The sequence below is a fragment of the Macaca fascicularis genome, chromosome 7, assembly GCF_037993035.2.
Source record: "Macaca fascicularis isolate 582-1 chromosome 7, T2T-MFA8v1.1".
Classification (NCBI taxonomy): domain Eukaryota; kingdom Metazoa; phylum Chordata; class Mammalia; order Primates; family Cercopithecidae; genus Macaca; species Macaca fascicularis.
The window spans coordinates 17,144,124-17,168,162 of NC_088381.1; the positions used below are offsets into that span (position 1 = coordinate 17,144,124).

The 24,039-nt window shown below is 41.2% G+C and overlaps 1 protein-coding gene across 7 annotated transcripts in view; it reads left to right on the forward strand.

Annotated features, from left to right (window-relative positions):
- Positions 1-24,039, forward strand: part of KNL1 (kinetochore scaffold 1) — a 76,412-nt gene that overhangs the window by 24,577 nt on the left and 27,796 nt on the right. For 6 of the 7 annotated variants that reach the window (XM_015452658.4, XM_005559196.4, XM_045395306.3 and 3 more), the window contains 5 exons: positions 3,736-3,788; positions 5,416-10,413; positions 14,128-14,266; positions 14,673-14,740; positions 15,336-15,434. In XM_015452658.4, coding sequence (XP_015308144.3) covers positions 3,736-3,788; positions 5,416-10,413; positions 14,128-14,266; positions 14,673-14,740; positions 15,336-15,434 — 5,357 coding nt within the window. Of the gene's footprint in view, positions 1-3,735; positions 3,789-5,415; positions 10,414-14,127; positions 14,267-14,672; positions 14,741-15,335; positions 15,435-21,987; positions 22,204-24,039 lie in introns of those variants that run through there. The other variant, XM_045395309.2, reaches the window with a different exon arrangement.

Below are 24,039 nucleotides of genomic sequence, written 5' to 3' on the forward strand. Positions count from 1 at the left end.
GCGTAATCTCAGCTCGCTGCAACCTCCGCCTTCTGATTTCAAGCAATTCTACTGCCTCAGCCTCCCAAGTTGCTGGGATTACAGGCATCCACCACCACGCCCAGCTAATTTTTTTGTATTTTTATTAGAGACGGGGTTTCACCGTGTTGGTCAGGCTGGTCTCGAACTGCTGACCTCGTGATCCACCTGCCTCGGCCTCCCAAAGTGCTGGGATTACAGGCATGAGCCACCGTGCCCAGCCCAGGGCTTTGTTGTTTACACAGTGTCTTCAGTTTAAAATTTCACAGACTCACTATTACTTCTTTTTTTTTTTTTTTGAGACGAAGTTTCATTCTTATTGTCCAGGCTGGGGTGCAGTGGCACGATCTCAGCTCACTGCAGCCTCCACCCCCCAGGTTCAAGCAATTCTCCTGCCTCAGCCTCCTGAGTAGCTGGGATTACAGGTGCCCACCACTACACCCAGCAAATTTTTTTTTTTTTGTATTTTTAGTAGAGACAGGGTTTCTCCATGTTGGCCAGGCTGGTCTCAAACTCCTGACCTCAGGTGATCCAGCCGCCTCAGCCTCCCAAAGTGCTGGGATTATAGGTGTGAGCCACTGCACCTGGCCGACTCACTATTATTTCTTTCAAACCTGCTGTTTCTCCTGTTTTCTCTGTCTTGGACTCCCGCTCGTTCAGTTATTCACTTAAGTCAGTAATCAAGAAGTCATTTTCAACTCTTCATTTATGTCTAATGTCCATTTGGCCTACTTTGTATTTTGTCTCCTAAATGTCTTGAAAATCTATTACCTATTCTGTATTCCTTCTGCCCCTGCTTTAACTCAAGCTGCTATTATTTTTTCTTGGGCTATTGTATTTCATTTCTTTTTTTTTTTTTTTTTTTGAGACGGAGTCTCGCTCTGTCGCCCAGACTGGAGTGCACTGGCCGGATCTCAGCTCACTGCAAGCTCTGCCTCCCGGGTTTACGCCATTCTCCTGCCTCAGCCTCCCGAGTAGCTGGGACTACAGGCGCCCGCCACCTCGCCTGGCTAAGTTTTTGTATTTTTTTTAGTAGAGACGGGGTTTCACCGTGTCAGCCAGGATGGTCTCGATCTCCTGACCTCGTGATCCGCCCGTCTCGGCCTCCCAAAGTGCTGGGATTACAGGCTTGAGCCACTGCGCCCGGCCATATTGTATTTCATTTCTTATCCTTCCAATCTATTCTCCATGTTTCTAAATTTAATTATGTTACCTCCCAGCTTAAAATGGTTCAATGACACTGTTTTGCTTAGAGAATAAAGCCCATACTCCTTAGCAGTGAGTTAGAATGTCCTTTATCACTTGGTCTGTCTTCTTCTCCAGACTTATCTCCTGCCCTTTATAGGTATCCTGTGCTCTAGCCCGTGATGAATTATTTGCAGTTCACTATATGAACTCTTTTTCTGCCTATATGCATTTATATTTCATTGTGTTTCATTTTATTTTTTTGAGATGGAGTCTCACTCTGTCACCCAGGCTGAAGTGAGGTGGTGCAATCTTGGCTCACTGCAACAAGCCTGCCTCAGCCTCCCAAGTAGCTGGGATTAGAGGCGCATGCCACCAGGCCCAGATAATTTTTGTATTTTTAGTAGAGACGGGTTTTCACCATGTTGGCCAGGCTGGTCTCAAACTCCTGACCTCAGATGATCCACCTGCCGGCCTCCAGGGTGCTTGGATTACAGGTGTGAGCCTGCGTGCTCAGCCCCTATATGCATTTATTAATGCTATTTTGTCTATCTAAAGTGATCTTTCTACTCCAGTTTGCCTGTCAATCTTCTCATTTTTCACTTCACTTAGCTTAACTTCAGTGCTGTTCAAAGTGTCCATTCCACAAACTAACTGCTCAGTCCATGACAGAAAAGGAACTTGCACCATAATGTGCATTAACTGTGGCATTAAGCCACCGTTTAGTTTAGCATACACTTTTTTTCTAGCAATTATTATTATATGATTTATGTTTGCCACCAGCTCTTTATCTCATTATGAATTGGTAACAAGCAGTTCACAGTCTGGCACTGTACTTCAAGTAGCATTGGCTTACATGGAACCCTCTCTGGCAAAACTAAGGAGTTAGTCGCATGTTCTGCGCTCCCATAACACCTCTTTTATTTCTCGGTGTATTTTATAATTTATTACATTGTATTTTAAGTATTTTTCTGACTGTCTTATTAAAGAGGCCAGAACTGTTTGTGGGGGGTAAGGGATACTCCTCCTTGAGGAGCAGGGCTACCCCATAGGCAGTGTGCTCAGAATAGCCTGAACTACCATCTCTGGGAGTCCAGAAATTTTGTCTTGTTCTTCTTTATACCTTAGTAGACAGTTGAGGTGTGTTTTTGTTTGTTTGTTTTGTTTTTTTCATGTAATAGGTTCTGAATCAACATTTGTTGAAAAAATGAATGGAAGCCTGACATATAAATAAGGCTTTTAGTAAAAAAAAAGAAAAAAAAGCTTATAATTATTTCATTATATGTACTCAAAGTTGCTATAAATTATTTAGTATGTTCTAAAGATTTGCCTTTAAACTTTAAATGTAAGTGTTTTTAAATGTATTTCCTGTTTTTTTTTTTTTTTTTTTTTTTTTTTTTTTTGAGACGGAGTCTCGCTGTGTCTCCCAGGCTGGAGTGCAGTGGCGTGATCTCGGCTCACTGCAAGCTCCGCCTCCCGGGTTCATGCCATTCTCCCGCCTCAGCCTCCCGAGTAACTGAGACTACAGGCGCCCGCCACCACGCCCGGCTAGTTTTTTTTTGTATTTTTAGTAGAGACGGGGTTTCACCGTGTTAGCCAGGATGGTCTCGATCTCCTGACCTCGTGATCCACCCGCCTCGGCCTCCCAAAGTGCTGGGATTACAGGCTTGAGCCACCGCGCCCGGCCTATTTCCTGTTTTAATACAGCCTTTTGAATCTCTTCCTTATTTACAAAGTATAATTTGTAGTTCTAAAATAAGTCTTGAGTCTAATCCTTTATTTCCATTTTTGTTGCTCTTTTGGTCTAACATGACCTCTTACGTTAATCTGAACTGTTGTAGTAACTTCCTTATTGGTTTATCTTCTCTTGAATCTACTTCTTCTTATTACTTTTTACTATTTTTCTAAAATGCATTATATTTTATAATGGGATTATTTTTATAAAACACAAATGTCTTATCATGGGAACGTCTAGATTCCTTAACATAGAATAAAAGACCCTTCAGAATCCTACCCTAACCTTTCAGACTCATCACTTGATGTTCTTCTTCATGGGACTTCTACTATCCAGGAAATAAAAACAGAGAAGTCAATAATAATAATAATAATAAGTAGTAGTCCAGACTTTCCATCTTTAAAATCACCACCACATTATAAAAATATTTCAGCCACACAGAGGATATAATAATTATTGGTCTCTCTGTCACTAACATAGGACAATTAAAAGTCTTATGAAATTTAATATGTTCCCAACACAAAAGATAAATGTTTGATGTGGTGGATATTCCAATTACCCTGATTTGATCATTACACAATGTATACAGATATCAAAATATCACGTAACACAAAAATATGTTCCACTGTTATGTATCAATTTTTTAAAACTTTAAAAAAATTTAATACATAAGTTTTTAAGGGCTTAGTTACTGGTAAATTCTAGTAAATACTTGTAACTGATGAAGAACCTAAGAAAAGGAAAGTCAGGCTCGGTGATATATTTTCTGACTACAGTTTTTTCTTTTTTCTAAATAGGGATGAACACATTGCTTTCTGCTCCCATTCATACCCAGATGCAACAGAAGGAGGTAAGAGTTCATGCAAATACCTTCATATTTTAATGTCTTCTGATTGTTAAAACAGAAAACACAGTTCAATGATAATGGCATAATTTAGGGATGACTTAATAAAATGAATCAGCATAAACTGGAAAGGCTTCCTAGCTTTCCAATTAACTTAAGGGTAGTTAAGTCACTGCCAGTTTAAATAATGGGAGATACAGTATACCAGTACCTCTCAAAGTTTAAAGAGCATACGAGTCTTTATTTCTAACTATTTCTTGAGTGATACTAGTACACAAGTCCGTAGGCCATACTTTCAGTAGCAAGGAGTTAATCTGTGTCCTCACCAAAAAAAAAAAAAAAAAAAAACTTGTAGCACAGAGTGTAAAATATATATATATATATATATATATATATATATATTTTTTTTTTTTTTTTTTTTTAAGCTATCTCCTACAAGAAGGTGGCACAATCTTGGCTCACTGCAGCCTCAACCTTCTGGGCTCAAGCAATCCTCCCACCTCAGCCTCCTGAGTGGCTGGGACTACAGGTGCATGCCACCATACCTAGCTAATTTTGTTCATTTTTTTGTAGACACAAGATCTCACTATGTTGCCCAGGCTCATCTTGAACTCCTGGGCTCAAGGGATCCTTCTGCCTCGGCTTCCCAAAGTGTTGAGATTATAAGTGTGAGCCACCAAGCCCAGTCTAGAATGTAACATAGATTAGCCATCATGGACTTATGCCTTTCCTAGACTTTTAAAATTTAGGATAAGAATGACCTATTCAATATAGTAATTAAATTTTCGTCATGTTTACATTTGGTGCTGTCAGTGTTTTTAATTTTTTAGTCATTCTAGTGGGTGTATAATTAAACTTGAATTTTTAATTTGTCCCATAACACTAAAAAGTAAATTACTCACAGACTTTAGAATTTTTTTTTTTCTTTTCCTAATAGATTGGGTCTTACTTTGTTGCCGAAGTTGGAGTGCAGTGATGTGATCCTAGCTCATGACAGCTCAAACTCCTGGACTCAAGCAGTCCTCCCACATCAGCCTTCCTAGTAGCTGGGACTATAGGCATGCACCACTGTGCCTGATTTTTAAATTTTTTTGTAGAGACAGGATCTTACTTTGTTACTCCTGGCTTCAGGCAGTCCTCCTGCCTCAGCCTTCCAAAGTGCTTGGATTCCAGGTGTGAGCCACTGTGCCCAGCCTGGAATAATTTTTTTTTTTTTGAGACAGAGTCTCACTCTGTTGCTCAGGCTGGAATGCAGTGGCACAATCTCAGCTCACTGCAAGCTCCGCCTCCCGGGTTCACACCATTCTCCTGTCTCAGCCTCCCGAGTAGCTGGGATTACAGGTGCACGCCACCACACCTGGCTAATTTTGTTTTTTTGTATTTTTTAGTAGAGACAGGGTTTCATCGTGTTAGCCAGGATGGTCTCGATCTCCTGACCTCGTGATCCGCCTGCCTTGGCCTCCCAAGAATAATTTTTAATGACAAATTATATGCAACATACTACACCATTGATTCAAACAAACCAATGTGTTATGAAACCGTCACTGAGGATTTTTTATATAGTACATGTTGTAAAATGCCTTTTTAAAAGTTTGCTTTTGTTCTGATCTCTTATATTTTGCTTTCATTATAGTTTTCTATTATAGAACATAACCATGAAAGGAAACATGCAAACGACCAGACAGTCATCTTTTCAGATGAAAACCAGATGGACCTGACATCAAGTCATACTGTAATGATTACCAAAGGCCTTTTAGATAATCCCAAAAGTGAAAAGTCCACCAAGATAGATACCACATCATTTCTAGCTAATTTAAAGCTTCACACTGAGGACTCAAGAATGAAAAAAGAAGTAAATTTTTCCATGGATCAAAGCACTTCTTCAGAAAATAAAATAAATTTCAATGATTTCATAAAGAGATTGAAAACAGGAAAATGTAATGCTTTTCCTAATGGGCCTGATAAAGAAAATTTTGAGATACCTGTTTATTCCAATGAATCAAATAGTGCCTCTTCTATACATCAAATGCATATATCTCTTAATAAAGATGAGAATAACAGTAATGTTACTAGAATCTTTAGAGAAAAAGATGATGGGATGAATTTCACCCAGTGTCATACAGCCAATATTCAGACATTGATTCCCACATCCAGTGAGACCAACTCACGGGAATCTAAAGGTAATGATATTACAATTTATGGCAATGACTTTATGGACTTGACATTTAACCACACTATACAGATTTTACCTGCAACAAATAATTTTTCTGAAATAGAAAATCAAACTCAGAATGCCATGGATGTAACAACAGGTTATGGAACTAAAGCTTCAGGAAGTAAAATAAATTTTAAGAGTAAACAAAATGCTGCTTTTCAAGACCCTTCCATAAACCCTGCAGACAAAATACATATTACCAGAAGTCATATGGGGGCAGAAACTCACATAGTCTCACAGACTTGTAATCAAGATGCCAGAATATTAGCCATGACCCCAGAATCTGTTTGTTCTAATCCATGTATTCAAGGTTGTAAGACAGTTTTCTATTCTAGTTGTAATGATGCCATGGAAATGACCAAATGTCTCTCAAATATGAGAGAGGAGAAAAATTTGCTAAAGCATGACAGTAATTATTCTAAAATGTATTGCAATCCAGATGCTATGTCTTGTCTCACAGAGAAAACTATTTATTCCGGAGAGGAGAACATGGACATTACCAAGAGTCATACAGTTGCAATAGATAATCAGATTTTTAAACAAGATCAATCAAATGTGCAAATAGCAGCTGTACCAACACCTGAAAAAGAAATTATGCTCCAAAATCATATGACCACATCAGAAGATGGGAAAATGAATGTAAATTGTAACTCACTTCCTCATATGTCTAAGGAAAGAATACAGCAGAGCCTGTCAAATCCTTTATCTATTTCATTGACTGATAGAAAGACTGAACTCTTAGCAGGTGAAGATATGGATTTGACTGAAAGTCACACAAGTAACTTAGGAAGTCAAGTTCCTCTTGCAACTTGTAATCTAGCACCGGAGAATACCAGTGAATCTCACTCTCACAACAAAAGCTCTTCAGATGAATGTGAAGAAATGACCAAAAGTCATAATGAACCATTTCAACGGCCAGACATGATAACCAAAAACAGCTTAACCGATACCTGGAACAAAGACAAAGATCGGGTTTTGAAGGTTTTGCCCTACCTTGATAAAGATTCTCCTCAGTCAGCTGATTGTAATCAGGAGATAGCAACAAGCCATAATGTAGTCTACTGTGGTGGAGTTCTTGATAAACAAGTAGCTAATAGAAATACAGTTTCATGTGAACAATCTTTGTTTTCTACCACAAAGCCATTATTTTCATCAGGACAATCCTCTATGAAAAATCATGATACTACTATAAGTAGTCATACAGTGAAATCTGTACTAGGCCACAATTCTAAACTGGCTGGGCCACTGAGGAAAAGTTTAAGCAATCCCACACCTGACTGTTGCCATGACAAGGTGATTATATGTTCAGAGGAAGAGCAAAATATGGATCTAACAAAGAGCCACACCGTTGTCATTGGATTTGGTCCTTCTGAACTACAAGAACTTGGTAAAACTAATTTAGAACACACTACTAGCCAGCTAACAACAACGAGCAGGCAGATAGCTGTGAAAGTTGAAAAATGTGGTAAAAGTCCCACAGAAAAAAGTGGAGTACTTAAATCTAACTGTATTATGGATGTGTTAGAGGACGAAAGTATACAGAAACCTAAATTTCCAAAGGAAAAGCAAAATGTCAGAATTTGGGGAAGGAAAAGTGTTGGCGGACCAAAAATTGATAAGACTATTATATTTTCAGAAGATGTTAAGAATGATATGGATATCACTAAGAGTTATACAGTAGAAATAAACCATAGACCTTTATTAGAGAAACACGATTGTCATTTGGTGCCATTGGCAGGAACTTCTGAAACTATTTTATATACATGTGGGCAGGATGACATGGAGATCACTAGAAGTCACACAACTGCCTTAGAATGTAAAACTGTCTTACCAGATGAAATAACTACTAGGCCTATGGACAAAACTGTAGTGTTTGTAGATAATCATGATGAACTAGAAATGACAAAGTCCCATACTGTTTTCATTGATTACCAAGAAAAGGAAAGAACGGACCGACCTAACTTTGAACTATCCCAAAGGAAAAGCCTAGGAACACCAAAAGTGATATGTACTCCTACTGAGGAGAGTGTTTTCTTTCCAGAAAATGGTGAAAGTGACCGTCTAGTAGCAAATGACAGCCAGCTAACACCTCTGGAGGAATGGTCTAATAATAGGGGCCCTGTAGAGGTAGCTGATAACACAGAATTGTCTAAATCAGCCACTTGGAAAAACATCAAAGCTGTACAAAATTCTGGATTTCTCAATGAACCTCTATCAGGCAAAAGTCAGAGAAGAAAAAGCCTTAAGCTAAAAAATGACAAGACCATTGTATTTTCAGAGAATGATAAAAATGATATGGATATTACCCAGAGTTGTATGGTGGCAATAGGTAACAAAAGTGCCCTGGAGAATAAAGAGGACTTCCATTTGGTGCCTTTTGCAGGGGCTTCTAAAACTATTTTGTATTCGTGTGGGCAGGATGACATGGAGGTCACTAGGAGTCACACAACTGCCTTAGAATGTAAAACTGTTCCGTCAAATGAAATAGCTATTAGGCCCTTGGACAAAACTGTGTTATTCACAGATAATTACAATGATCTGGAAGTCACCAATTCTGATACTGTTTTCATTGACTGTCAAGCCGCAGAGAAAATACTTGAAGAGAACCCTAAATTTGGAATAGCAAAAGGAAAAAACTTGGGTGTTTCCTTTCCTAAGGATAATAGCTGTGTTCAAGAAATTGCTGAAAAACAAGCACTGGCTGTAGGAAACAAAATTGTTCACAGTGAGCAAAAGCAACAACTCTTTGCTTCTACTAATAAAACTAATGAAATCGTCAAATTCCATAATGCTGCTATGGATGAAAAGGTCATAGGGAAAGTTGTAGAACAGGCCTGTACATTGGAAAAAGCCCAAATTGAAAGCTGTCGGTTAAATAATAGAGATAGAAGTAATGTGGGCTTTACAAGCAGTCATGCAACTGCTATTTGTGGATCCAGTGATAATTATTCCTGTTTACCAAATGTTATTGCCTATACTGATATTTTGGAGGGTAGTGCCATGCCCTTATGTGATAAAGATGAGGAAAAAGCCAATAATTGCCCAGTGCAAAATGACCGTGCTTATGCAAATGATTTTGCCAGTGAATATTACTTGGAATCTGAGGGACAGCATCTCTCTGCTCCTTGTCCTTTGTTAAAGAAGGAAGAAGTTATTCAAACCAGTAACAAAGGACAGTTAGACTCTGTCATAACACTGCACAAAGATCAAGATCTGATTAAGGAGCCACGAAATCTATTGGCTAATCAAACTTTAGTATATAGTCAAGATCTGGGGGAGATGACTAAACTTAATTCAAAGCGAATATCTTTTAAGCTTCAAAAGGATCAAATGAAAGTCTTTGTTGATGATATTCGTGTTATTTCTCAGCCTCATTTCTCAACTGACCAACCTCCATTACCTAAAAAAGGACAGAGTAGTATCAATAAAGGTGAAGTGATACTGTCTAAAGCTGAAAATAAGAGTTTAAATATTATAGGAAATTCCTCTGCACCCATATGTGAAAAGCCCAAAATGCTCAGTAATGAGAAGTGGTTTGCTGCAGCCTGTAAAAAAGAACTGAAGGAAAATATTCAAACAACTAACTATAATACAGCTCTGGATTTCCACAGTAACTCAGACTTAACTAAGCAAGTCATACAAACTCATGTCAATGCTGAAGAAGCACCAGATCCTGTAATTACATCTAATGTTCCATGTTTTCATAGTATCAAACCAAATCTGAATAATTTGAATGGAAAAACTGAAGAGTTCTTAGCTTTTCAAACTGTTCATATACCACCCCTTCCAAAGCAATTACTTGAATTACGAAATAAGGCACACAACGATATGAGTATAGTGCAAGCTACAGAAATACGTAATATTAACATAATCTCCAGCAATGCTAAAGATAGTAGAGATGAAGAAAATAAAAAGTCTCATAATGGAGCTGAAACCACCTGTCTACCATCAAATACAATTTTTAAAGATAAAGTAAGGAGATGTTCTTTGGGAATCTTTTTGCCTAGATTGCCAAACAAGAGAAATTGTAGTGTCACTGGTATTGATGACCTGGAACAAATTCCAGCAGACACAACTGATTTAAATCACTTAGAAATTCAGCTAGTCTCCAGCAAAGATTCAGGCATTGGATCTGTTGCAGCTAAAGTGAACCTAAGTCCTTCTCAATATATAAATGAGGAAAATCTTCCTATATATCCTGATGAGATCAATTCTTCAGACTCTATTAACATAGAAACTGAGGAAAAGGCTTTGATTGAGACATACCAAAAAGATATTTCACCATATGAAAATAAAATGGAAAAAACTTGCAATAGCCAAAAAAGAATGTGGGTACAAGAAGAAGAAGATATTCATAAGGAGAAAAAAATCAGAAAAAATGAGATTAACTTTAGTGATACTACACAAGATCGGGAGGTGAGCTCTGTCCTGAACCAGGGAATGTTCTTGAGTTTTGGGTTTTGTTTTGTTTTTTTAAATTGTGGGTATTCTTGAATTTTAATCTTAGTCTTGGGCAAGCAGAAAATGATTATTTCCACTTACAGGGCTGGAGAAGTATTATGTAGAACCTTCAGGAATTAATTGACTAACAGCTAGACTTCAAAGCAATTTAAAGTGACAAATAGTCACAAAAAAATTAAATGGAAAATTGTTCAAAAAGTAGCCAGAGTTATGATTGTATAATTTCAAAAGGTAAATATTGTCACCTCTAGTGATTTGTCAATTTGGCTTTATATAAGAATCTCTAGGGAGGGTATATATAGCTTGAAAAGTCATCTTCAGTGGAGTTATATTTGGGGAGTAAAAAGCCTTTCTATTTTGCCAGCTGCATGAAGTAAAGCTTGACTGAATTTTCTTGGCTGATAAGGATATGTAGAAGTTGAGAGTCCATTTTCCTTATTTTTTAATTTAATTTTGATTTTGATTTTGATTTTATTTTTGCGACAGAGTCTTGCTCTGTTGCCCAGGCTGGAGTGCAGTGGTGCGATCTCTGCTCACTGCAGCCTCCGCTTTCTGGGTTCAAGTGATTCTTCTGCCTCAGCCTTCCGAGTAGCTGGGATTGCAGGCGCCTGGCACCACATCCAGCTAATTTCTTTTTTTTTTTTTTTTTTGTATTTTTAGTAGAGATGGGGTTTCCTCATGTTGGCCAGACTGATCTCGAACTCCTCACCTCAAGTGATCTGCCTGCCTCAGCCTCCCAAAGTGCTGGGATTACAAGTGTGAACCATTGCACCCAGACTTAGAGAGTCTATTTCTTTAGTGAGTAGGAGAATGCCTAGGTCATTTTGTATTAATTGAAAGAAGACACATTTTTTTAAGTCAAGTACTATTTGGATAACTTGGGGAGAACAAAATCTGTCACTTAGACCAAATTTTGTAGGCGGAGAAATAAAGATTAGGAAGTATCAGAGTTTCATAGAAAACAAAGCTTCAACTCTGTTAAAAAGATAAGCATAGGAGGTGATTTCAGTGGCTCTGTAAGATAATGTCATGCGATGGCTAGTCATGAAATTATGAGAAAGTAGCAATGTAAAATTTAACAGTAGCTTTTATGAAAATTAACATTCTATTTTCTTTTTTTGAGATGGACTTTTGCTTTTGTCACCCAGGCTGGAGTGCAATAGTATAGTCTTGGCTTGCTACAACCTCTGCCTTCTGGGTTCAAGGATTTTCCTGCCTCAGCCTCCTGAATAGCTGGGATTACAGGCGCCCGCCATCATGCCTGGCTATTTTTTGTATTTTCAGTAGAGACAGGATTTCGCCATGTTGGCCAGTCTGGTCTTGAGCTCCTAACCTCAGGTGATCCACCCACCTTGGCCTGCCAAAGTCCTGATATTACAGGAGTGAGCCACCACGCCCGGACTGCATTCTATTTTCTTTTTTTTTTTTTTTTTTGAGACGGAGTCTCGCTCTGTCGCCCAGGCTGGAGTGCAGTGGCGCGATCTCGGCTCACTGCAAGCTCCGCCTCCCGGGTTCACGCCATTCTCCTGCCTCAGCCTCCCGAGTAGCTGGGACTACAGGCGCCCACAACCGCGCCCGGCTAATTTTTTGTATTTTTAGTAGAGACGGGGTTTCACCATGGTCTCGATCTCCTGACCTTGTGATCCGCCCGCCTCGGCCTCCCAAAGTGCTGGGATTACAGGCGTGAGCCACCGCGCCCGGCTTCTATTTTCAATAAATATATAATCTGCTATGTCTTAGGCACTGTTTTTTTTGTTTTTTTTTTCTTTCTTTTTTTTTTTTTTTTTTTGAGATGGAGTCTCGCTCTGTCACCCAGGCTGGAGTGCAGTGGCATGATCTTGGCTCACTGCAACCTTGGCCTCCCGGGTTCACGCCATTCTCCTGCCTCAGCCTCCCAAGTAGCTGGGATTACAGGCATGCACCAACACGCCTAGCTAATTTTGTACTTTTAGTAGAGATGATCACCATGTTGATCAGGCTGGTCTCAAACTCCTGACTGCAAGTGATCCACCTACCTCGGCCTCCCAAAGTGCTAGGATTACAGGCGTGAGACACCGCACCCAGCCAGGCACTGTTTTATGTGCTGGGAATGCAGACAAAAATCTGCTCTCATGGAGCTTACATAATAGTATTTATTCATTTATTTATTTTTGAGACAAGGCCTTGCTCTGTCGCCCAGGCTGGAGTGCAGTGGAGTGAACTCAGCCCACTGCATCCTCCATCTTCCTGGTTGAAGTGATTCTCATGTCTCAGCCTCCCAAGTAGCTGGGAGTACGGGTGCACACCACAACACCCTGCTAATTTTTGTGTTTTTAGTAGAGATGAAGTTTCACCACGTTGGCCAGGCTGGTCTCAGTAGAGATGAAGTTTCACCACGTTGGCCAGGCTGGTCTCAAACTCCTGGCCTCAAGTGACCTACCTACCTCGACCTCCCAGAGTGCGGGGATTACAGGCATGAGCCACTGCAGCCCATAATGGCGTTTATTTATTTATTATTATTTTTGTTGTGTTTTGAGATCGAGTCTTGCTCTGTTGCCCAGGCTGGAGTGCCGTGGTGTGATTTTAGCTCACCGCAAGCTCTGCCTCCCAGGTTCAAGTGATTCTCCTCCCTCAGCCTCCTCGGTAGCTGGGATTACAGGCATGTGCCACCACACCCGGCTAATTTTTGTGTTTTCAGTAGAGATGGGGTTTCACAATGTTGGCCAGGCTGGTCTTAAACTCCTGACCTCAAGTGATCTGCCTTCCTTAGCCTCCCAAAATGCTGGGGTTACAGGCGTGAGCCACTGTGCCCAGCCCCCTTAATAGCATTTAGATAAAATAATATATTGTTTTCAGCCGGGCACGGTAGCTCATGCCTGTAATCCCAGCACTTTGGGTGGCCAAGGCAGGTGGATCACAAGGTCAGGAGATCGAGACCATCCTGGCTAACACGATGAAACCCCGTCTCTACTAAAAATACAAAAAATTAGCCATACGTGGTGGCGGGTGCCTGTAGTCCCAGCTACTCGGGAGGCTGAGGCAGGAGAATGGCATGATCCCAGGAGGTGGAGCTTGCAGTGAGCCAAGATTGCGCCAGTGCACTCCAGCCTGGGTGACAGAGTGAGACTCTTCCTCAAAAAAAAAAAAAAAAAAAAAGTTGTTTTCAAAAAGCATATAAGAAGGTAGATGAAGATGGCATTTAAAGCTGTGAAGTCAAATGGTTAAAATAGTAAAAGCAGGACCACATAACTTATTCAGCTAAAGAAGTCTTGGTCAGCTGGAGAGGAAAGTAGAAAAGCCTGGAAATAAGTTTATCTGGACTCCAGCCAGGGCCACCACATTCAGCCAATATTCTAGTCTGGTTTTCTGCAGTGTGGTTGCCCTGCTATTGGTGGCTAGTAGTTGAATAATTGGATAGGTGAACATTTGGTAGCTTACGGGATCTGGTTTTAACTTAGATACATAATGAGAAATAATTTGCGTACACAGTATAATCCATAGAGTTATAATAAAATTACTTTTAACTCTAATTAGGCTTAAGATGCTTGTTACTTGTTCTAATTCTTTACTAAGATATTTCATATGAATTATAGATACATTGTATGTTAGAAGTAGTATTTATGTTAGTGTTCATCGTAAGTGTACAGTATATGTTTTATTTTGATGATATTCCTTAATTGACAATTTCAGATTTTTGATCACCATACTGAAGAGGATATAGATAAATGTGCTAACAGCGTATTGACAAAAAACCTGAGCAGGACCCCATCTAGTTGCAGCAGCTCTCTGGATTCAGTCAAGGCTGATGGGACCTGTCTGGACTTCAGCAGTAAGAGCTTCATGAAGGCTAAATAATAGCAGCCTTCTGCTTACTTGACTAATAATAAGTAGTTTTCAGTTCAGGAAATATTTGAATGTTGTATATGCCTTTCTGGGATTATAAAAAGTTGATCAGTAAAATAATATTTAGTTTATTTTTATTTCTTAGTTATTGTAATGCACTGAGAAGTGACATACTACAGAGAAATAGAGTGATTTCCTTCATGGGCTTATAATTAGTGGAGAAACCCTGGAGCCTTAAAGCTATAATATACTTTGCTGTGTGCTACATTACTGTCTTCCCAGAAAGATCCCAGTGGGTGGCTTCAGGATCAGAAACAATCTGAATGATAACCACAGTTAAGTTTACAGTTCAGTTTTGACTTGTTCATCACCAGAATTTGCTTTACTTCTAGCTTACCGCAGTAGTCAAATGGAATCACAGTTTCTCAGAGATACTATTTGTGAAGAGAGCTTGAGGGAGGTATGTTAAAATTATTTTTCTTTTTTTTAATTTATAAAGAAAAGAAGTTTAAACATCTCATTTCTAATGCATGTAATATTCTTGGTTTTAAATTTTGTTTTAATTACGAAATATTTCAAATATACAGAAGACTACTTTTCTTAGTTAAAGATCCAACATAGCAATTAATTAAATGGAGTAGAAGTCACAATTAAAAGGTAATTTGTTTTGGCTGGGCATGGTGGTGCATGCCTGTAATCCCAGCAACATGGGAGCCTGAGGCAAGAGAATCACTTGAGCCCAGGAGTTCAAGGCTGCAGTGAGCCATGATCACACAACTGTACCCCAGGCTGGGTGACAGAGCAAGACCTTGTCTCAAAAAAAGAGAAAAAAAGATGTATGTTTTGGGTTTTGGGATTTTTAAAACTCTATTGTTTTTCAATAACCTTAAGAAATAATCTTAGATAAAATCTGCTCATGTATAGCCTGCATATATCTGGATAATATTTCCATAAATGTATACAATATACTTTAAGCTTTTAGAAACAAATGAGGTGGTTATATCAAAGTGAGATCACATCGAATGGTCGTGTGAACTTTTTTTTTCTTTTCTCAGAAACTCCAAGATGGGAGAATAACAATAAGGGAGTTCTTTATACTTCTCCAGGTCCACATCTTGATACAGAAACCCCGACAGAGCAATCTCCCAGGCAATGTAAGTGCAGTTTCTTGGCAAATTGGTTATCTCAGTTAAAATATGTTGCACTTATTACTAAACTGCATCAAAGCAAACATTTATTTAAAAGCACAAAAAAAATGGAAGAAAGCAAATTTTCCTATAGAGAGTTTGCTTTTTTTTTTTTTTGAGATGGAGTCTCGCTCTGTTGCCCAGGCTGGAGTGCAGCGGCATGATCTTGGCTCACTGCAACCTCTGCCTCCTGGGTTCAAGTGATTCTCTTGCCTCAGCCTCCTGAGTAGCTGAGACTACAGGCACGTGCCACCACGCCCAGCTAATTTTTGTAGAGACAGGGTTTCATTGTATTGGCCAGCCTGGTCTTGAACTCCTGACCTCGTGATCCGCCTGCCTCAGCCTCCCAAAGTGCTGGGATTACAAGTGTGAGCCACCATGCCCGGCCAAGATTTTTCTTATAGTAGAGAGATTTGTTATTAGCATAAACAAAAAACAAAAATTTTCACATGAATTTTTTTTATCATGGATTTTGATAAGATAAAATTTGAATTTTCCCTTCATTCCTTGCCATCTATTTTTTTGATACGTTTTCCTGATTACAAAACTAAATGTGCTTTTTCCTCCATTATAAAAATCTAAGGGTAGCAGAGGTTTTTAATGAACAGTTTTCAAAATCAAAAATACGTAAACTGGATAAAAATCATAAATATTTGAATAATACAATCAACAAACTCAATTTAAAAGATTAATAGAAAAACTTATATTCCTTACATAGGAATATTTGTTCTCTCTTCTTTTTTTTTTTTTTTTTTTTTTGAGACGGAGTCTCACTGTGTCACCCAGGCTGGAGTGCAGTGGCGCGATCTCGGCTCACTGCAAGCTCCGCCTCCCGGGTTTACACCATTCTCCTGCCTCAGCCTCCGAGTAGCTGGGACTACAGGCGCCCACCACCACGCCCAGCTAGTTTTTTTTATTTTTAGTAGAGACGGGGTTTCACCATGTTAGCCAGGATGGTCTCGATCTCCTGACCTCGTGATCCACCCGCCTCGGCCTCCCAAAGTGCTGGGATTACAGGCTTGAGCCACCGCGCCCGGCCTTTTTCTCTTAAGTCTATCAAACATTTCCAAAAGTTAGTTATACTCTTGGCCACAAAGAAAACATTAATAAATTTTGGCCGGGCGCGGTGGCTCAAGCCTGTAATCCCAGCACTTTGGGAGGCCGAGACGGGCAGATCACGAGGTCAGGAGATCGAGACCATCCTGGCTAACGGTGAAACCCCGTCTCTACTAAAAAATACAAAAAACTAGCCGGGCGAGGTGGTGGGCACCTGTAGTCCCAGCTACTCGGGAGGCTGAGGCAGGAGAATGGTGTAAACCCGGGAGGCGGAGCTTGCAGTGAGCTGAGATCCGGCCACTGCACTCCAGCCTGGAGGACAGAGCGAGACTCCGTCTCAAAAAAAAAAAAAAAAAAAATTTTTAAAAATGGAGGTTTTATAGAGACTACATCATCTAATCTTGATCCAATACAATTTAGAACTAATAAAAGAACCAAAACATTCTGAGATTCTTAGAAATTAAGAAACACAGTATCTTGTAGACAAAGTGTCCCCAACCCCTGGGGTTAGGAACTGGGCCATACAGCAGGAGGTGAAAGGTGGTGGAGCGAACAAAGCTTCATCTGTATTTACAGCCACTTCCCATTGCTTGCATTACCAACTGAGCTCTGCCTCCTTTCAGATCAGCAGTGGCATTAGATTCTCATAGAAGTGCGAACCCTATTGTGAACTGCACACATGAAGGATCTAGGTTGCGCACCCCTTATGAGAATCTAATGCATGATTATCTGTCAGTGCCTCCTATCACTCCCAGATGGGACCGGTTGCAAGAAAATAATCTTAGGGCTCCCACAGATTCTATATTACGGTAAGTTATATAATTATTTCATTATATATTACAATGTAGTAATAATAGAAATAAAGTTTAGACTAGGCATGGTGGCTCACACCTGTAATCCCAGCACTTTGGGAGGCCCAGCCAGACAGATCACCCGAGCTTATGAGTTCAAGACCAGTCTGACCAACATGGCTAAACCTGTCTCTAAAATAATACAAAAATTAGCTGGGCATGGTGGCACACACCTGTAGTCCCAGCTACTCGGGAGGTTGAGGTGGGAGGATGGCTTGAGCCCAGGAAGTAGAGGTTGCATTGAGCCAGTATTGCACCACTGCACTCCAGCTTAGGCAACAGATCCGGATCCTGTCTCAAAAAAAAAGAAAGTTCAGAATAAATGTAGTGTGCTTGAATCATCCTGAGGCTGTCCCCCTCATCCTGGTCGTTGGAGAAATTGTCTTCCATGAAACTGGTCCCTGGTGCCAAAAAGGTTGGGAACTGCTGTTGTAGACAACATAGTTGGGTAAAAAAACAGGAAACACTTCTAGATAATTCCTAGATCAGATAAGTTGAAACTATTTCTTAGTAAAGGAGAATATTTAATGGCTGATCTGTGGGACATATAGCAAAAGCTATACTTAGCAGGAATTAAAAGCCTTAGATATCTTTGTTGTCATGGATTCTAAAACTAAAGAAATTTTTATTTATTTATTTACTTTTAGAGACGAGATCTTGCTATGTTGCCCAGGCTGTTCTTGAGCTCCTGGGCTTAAGCAGTCTACCCACCTTGGCCTCCTAAAGTGCTATAATTACAGGCATGAGCCACCATGCCCAGCCAGGATATTTTTTTTTGTTTGCTTTTTTTTTTTTTTTTGAGACGGAGTATCGCTCTGTCGCCCAGGCGGGAGTGCAGTGGCCAAATCTCAGCTCACTGCAAGCTCCGCCTCCCGGGTTTACACCATTCTCCTGCCTCAGCCTCCCGAGTAGCTGGGACTACAGGCGCCCGCCACCTCGCCCAGGTAGTTTTTTTGTACTTTTTTAGTAGAGACAGGATTTCACCGTGTTAGCCACGATGGTCTCGATCTCCTGACCTCGTGATCCGCCCGTCTCGGCCTCCCAAAGTGCTGGGATTACAGGCTTGAGCCACCACGCCCGGCCAGCCAGGATATTTTTAATACTCATAGTATCCACAAAAAAAATAGAAAGATAGAATTAATATAGGTAAAAAGTGGAGCTAATGAAATGGAAAACAAAAATTGGTGGAAAGGATAAATCCAGGCCAGGCGTGGTGGCTCACACCTATAATTTCAGCACTTTGAGAGACCAAGGCGAGAGGAATGCTTGAGCTCAGGAATTTGAGACCAGCCTCGGGAAAATAGGGAGACCCTGTCTCTACAGAAAATTTTAAAATTGGCCAAGTGTAGTGGCCTGTGCCTGTGGTCCCAGCTACTCAGGAGGCTGTCATGGGAGGATCTCTTGAGCCCAGGGGTTCAAGGCTGCAGTGAGCCATGATTGCACCACTGCCCTCCAGCCTGGTCAACAGAACAAGACCCCATCTCAACAACAACAAAAGAATAAATCCAAAAGCTATACTTTGAAAAGATGATAAAATTAGAAAACTCCTGAGGAGTCTAATTAAGAAGAAACAAGCAGCTGCGCACACTGGCTGGTTCCTGTAATTCTGGCTACGTGGGAGACTGAGGAGGGGAGATCACTTAAAACCAAGAGTTCATGATCAGCCTGGGCAACATAGCGAGACCCCTCCCACATCTTTTAATTAAATGAATGAATGAAAAAAGAGAAAGCCGAACTATAGAAGATTAAGAAAGAATACATACTCATAGATTAAAAGAGGTCAAAATAAGTTTTTGCTGGGTGCCATGGCTCACATCTGTAATCCCAACACTTTGGGAGGCTGAGGTGGGAGGATTGCTTGACCCTAGGAGTTTGAGACCAGACTGGGCAACAGGTAAAATCCTGTACAGAATAAAATAATTAGCCAGGCCTGGTTGCACATGCCTATAGTCTCAGCTTCTCGGGAGGCTGAAGTGGGAGGATGACTTGAGCCCAGGAGGCAGAACTTGCAAGGAGCCAAGATTGTACCACTGCACTCCAACCTTGGAGATAGAGCTGGACCCTGTCTCAAAAAAAAAAAACAAAAAAAAAACGAAAGTGAAAAGGCAACCCACAGAATGACAGAATGCAAGAAAACAATTGAAATCATACATCTGATAAGAAGCTTTATCCAAAATAGATAAAGAACTCTTACAACTCAATAATAAAAATACATTCCAATTTAGGCCTGGCTTGGTAGCTCATGCCTTTAATCTTAGCACTTTGAGTGGCCTAGACTAGAGGACTGCTTGAGCTCAGGAGTTTGAGACCAGCCTGGGCAACATAGTGAGACCCCATCTCTATTTAAATAAATAAATAAAATACAACCCAATTTAAAAATGATCAAAGGATCTGAAAAGATATTTTTCCAAATAACAGTCATGTGCTGCATAGGGACATTTTGGTCAACAGTGGACCACATATACACAGGTGGTCCCAAAAGATTTTTATGGAGGCCAGGCATGGTGACTCACACCTATAATCCCAGCACTTTGGGAGGCCAAGGCAGGTGGATCATTTGAGGCCAGGAGTTTGAGACCAGCCTGGCCAACATGGCAAAACCCTGTCTCTACAAAAATTAGCCAGGCATAATGGCGCGTGCCTGGAGTCCCAGCTACTGAATCACTCGAACCCAGGAGGTGGAGGCTGCAGTAAACCGAGGTCACGCCACTGCACTCCAGCCTGGGCAACAGAGCAAAACTCTGTCTCAAAAAAAAAAAAAAAAATTATAATGGAGCTGGAAAATTCCCATTGTCTAGTGACATTGTAATGTTGTAGCATAACACATCACTCACATGTTTGTGGTGATGCTAATGTAAACAAACCTGCGCTGCCATTCCTATTAAAGGGTAGTACCTATAATTATGTACAGTAACATAGTACTTGATAAAGATAACAAACCATTAGGTTGCTGTTTTATGTATTTGCTATACTGTACTCTTTATTGTTATGTTACTTTATTTTTTTGAACCAGAATCTCACTGTGTCACCCAGGCCAGAGTATAGTGACCTTGTCTCACTGCAGCCTCAAACTCTGGTGCTCAAGTGATTCTCTTGCCTCAGCCTCCCAAGTAGCTAGGATTATATGCACAAGCCACCACACCTGGCTAATTTTTAAATATTTTGTAGGGATGCCGTCTCGCTATGTCGACCAGGTTGGTCTCAAATTCCTGGCCTCAAGCAATCCTATCTTGCCCCTCAAAGTGCTGGGATTGCAGGTGCAAGACACCATGCCTGGCCCTTATTGTTATTTTAGAGTGTGCTCCAACTTATAAATAAAACAAATTAACTGTAAAACAGCCTCAGGCAAGTCCTGCAGGAGTTATTCCAAAAGAAGGCATTGTTATCATAGGAGATGATAGCTCCATGGGTGTTACTGTTCCTCCAGACCTTCCAGTAGAACAAGAAGTGGAGGTGGAAGACAATGATATTAATGATCTTGACCCTGTGTAGGCCTAGGCTAATGTGTGTGTTTGTATCTTAGGTTTTTGTTATTGTTGTTGTTTGTTTGTTTTTGAGACCGAGTTTCACTCTTGTTGCCCAGGCTGAAGTGCAGTGGCACGATCTCGGCTCACTGCAACCTCCGCCTCCCAGGTTCAGGAGATTCTCCTGCCTCAGCCTCCCAAGTACCTGGGATTATAGGCACATGCCACCACACCTGGCCAATTTTTGTGTTCTTAGGAAAGACAGGGTTTCACCCTTTTGGCCAGGCTGGTCTCAAACTCTTGACCTCGTGATCTGCCCACCTTGGCCTCCCAAAGTGCTGGGATTACAGGCATGAGCCACTGCGCCTGGCACTTGAATATACTTTAAAATTCATTTAATTGTATACTTAAATGGATGGATTGCATTGTACATGAATTATATCTCCATAAAGCTGTTTAGAAACAAATCAATTCCTGGAAAATTATATATTCGAATGGGAAAGGTAAATCAAGAATAGAAATTGGGAAGATGGACACACCCCTTTTGGGCTTCAGCCTCATTGCCATGGTAGCTACCCCTTGCCAGTAGAATCCTCTTGCCTCAGCTATAGATAGGGAGGAGAAAGGTGCTTAAGTGTGCATCCAGGGGCTAATACTCTTTTTACTTTCCTTTTATTTTATTATTTTTTTTGTGAGACGGAGTCTGGCTCTGTCGCCCAGGCTGGAGTGCAGTGGCCAGATCTCAGCTCACTGCAAGCTCCGCCTCCCAGGTTCACGCCATTCTCCTGCCTCAGCCTCCTGAGTAACTGGGACTACAGGTGCCGCCACCACGCCCGGCTAATTTTTTGTATTTTTAGTAGAGATGGGGTTTCACCGTGTTGGCCAGGATGGTCTCGATCTCCTGACCTCGTGATCTGCCCGTCTCGGCCTCCCAAAGTGCTGGGATTACAGGCTTGAGCCACCGCGCCCAGCCTAGTTTCCCTTTATAAGAAAAGTAGAAAGAGTATCAGGGGACCAAGACCAAACAGAGGAGAGCAGAGGGGAAGGATAGGAACAGAGAGGATGCTGGCAGGGTGAAGGAGGGAGAGGATGCTTTACGAATTGATCCTTGACAAATTGATGTTTATGAATCTTCCCCTTTCCTCCCAGGTCTTGCTGAAGTCAGGAGGGGCAATGATAAGAAAATACATCTGGGAACAAATCTATCAAAATGGGAAGAGAGTTCAGGGTACCTCAGGAAAGAAATTGAAAATCCCGCCGGGCGTGGTGGCTCAAGCCTGTAATCCCAGCACTTTGGGAGGCCGAGACGGGCGGATCACAAGGTCAGGAGATCGAGACCAGCCTGGCTAATATGGTGAAACCCCGTCTCTACTAAAAAATACAAAAAACTAGCCGGATGAGGTGGCGGGTGCCTGTAGTCCCAGCTGCTCGGGAGGCTGAGGCAGGAGAATGGCGTAGACCCGGGAGGCGGAGCTTGCAGTGAGCTGAGATGCGGCCACTGCACTCCAGCCTGGGCGACAGAGCGAGACTCCGTCTCAAAAAAAACAAAAAAGAAAATCCCAAAATAGGAAAAGGCCAAAGAGGGATTATATATGGAACATGGAAAATGAGGTTCATGGCTATGGGAATCTGTTTCAGGATTTGAATGACTGTGGCTCTTTTAAGGTAGAGGAATTTGGGAATTTTTTTTTTTTTTTTGAGATGAAATTTGGCTCTTCTTGACCAGGCTGGAGTGCGGTGGCACGATCTCGGCTCACTGCAACCTCCGCTTCCCGGGTTCAAGCGATTCTCCTGCCTCAGCCTCGCAAGTAGCTAGGATTACAGCATGTACTACCATGCCTGGCTAATTTTGTATATTTAGTAGAGGTGGGGTTTCCACATATTGATCAGGCTGGTCTCAAACTCCCAACCTCAGATGATCTGCCCACCTTGGCCTCCCAAAGTGCTGAGATTATAGGCGTGAGCCACCGCACCCACCTGGGGAATGTATTCTTGAGGCAGGGGGAGAGATGTGTACCAGCCCTCATAGACATGTACACAGCTCCCATGTATACGTACTGTGGCAGGAACTCAGTTGGCAGCATGAGCAGAAGATGCTATTGTAGAGGCCCATGACCCCCTGCATGGTCATGTAGTGACTCAGGCCAAAGCACTATAACTCACATCTTCTGTAAGGTTGAGGAACTCTTGTGTTTTTTTGGTTTTTTTTTTTTTGAGTCGGAGTCTCACTCTGTCGCCCAGGCTGGAGTGCCGTGGCGGGATCTCGGCTCACTGCAACCTCCACTTCCCGGGTTCAAGTGATTCTTCCTGCCTCAGCCTCCCCAGTAGCTGGGGTTACAGGTGCCCACCACCATGCCTGGCTAATTTTTCTATTTTTAGTAGACATGGGATTTCGCCATGTTGGCCAGGCTGGTCTCGAACTGCTGACCTCAGGTGATCTGCCCACCTCGGCCTCCCAAAGTGCCAAAGTGCTGGGATTACAGGCGTGAGTTCCTGTCAGATCTCTGGAAACGTGGTCTTGTGCTTCACTTTATCTGTTATGAAAGTTTATGATGAAACCTCCTTTTTAAAAAAATTTTAGTATTATAGGAAATTTCAAACATATCAGAAAATAGAAAATAGTTTTATTAACCCCCTGTGTGTCTGTCACTCAACTTCAGAAATTATCACCTCTTGTCTTGGTGCTATGGCTTATACCTGTAATCCCAGTACTTTGGGAGGCCTAGGCAGGAGGATCACTTGAGGTCAGGAGTTCGAGACCAGCCTGGCCAACATGGTGAAACCCCTCTCTACCAAAAAAATTCTAAAATTAGCTGAAAGTGGTGGTGCATGCCTGTAGTCCCAGCTACTCGCAAGGCTGAAGTGGGAGAATCACTTGAACCAGGGAGATGGAGGCTACGGTGAGCTGAGATTGCGCCACTGCATTCCAGCCTGAGCAACAGAGTGAGACCTTGTCTCAAAATTATCAATTCTTGTTTTCTCTCTACCTAACCCTCCATTTCCCCTGCCCCCCATTATTGTGATGCAAATCCCAAGCATCATCAATCAATCAATAAGTATTTCAGTATATATTTCCTACATACTGAATACATTTCCCTACATACTGAATACATTTCCTTACATACTGAATACATTTCCCTACATACCGAATACATTTCAGTATGTATTCCCTTTTCCCTCTTCCCTCTTTTCTTCTCTTCT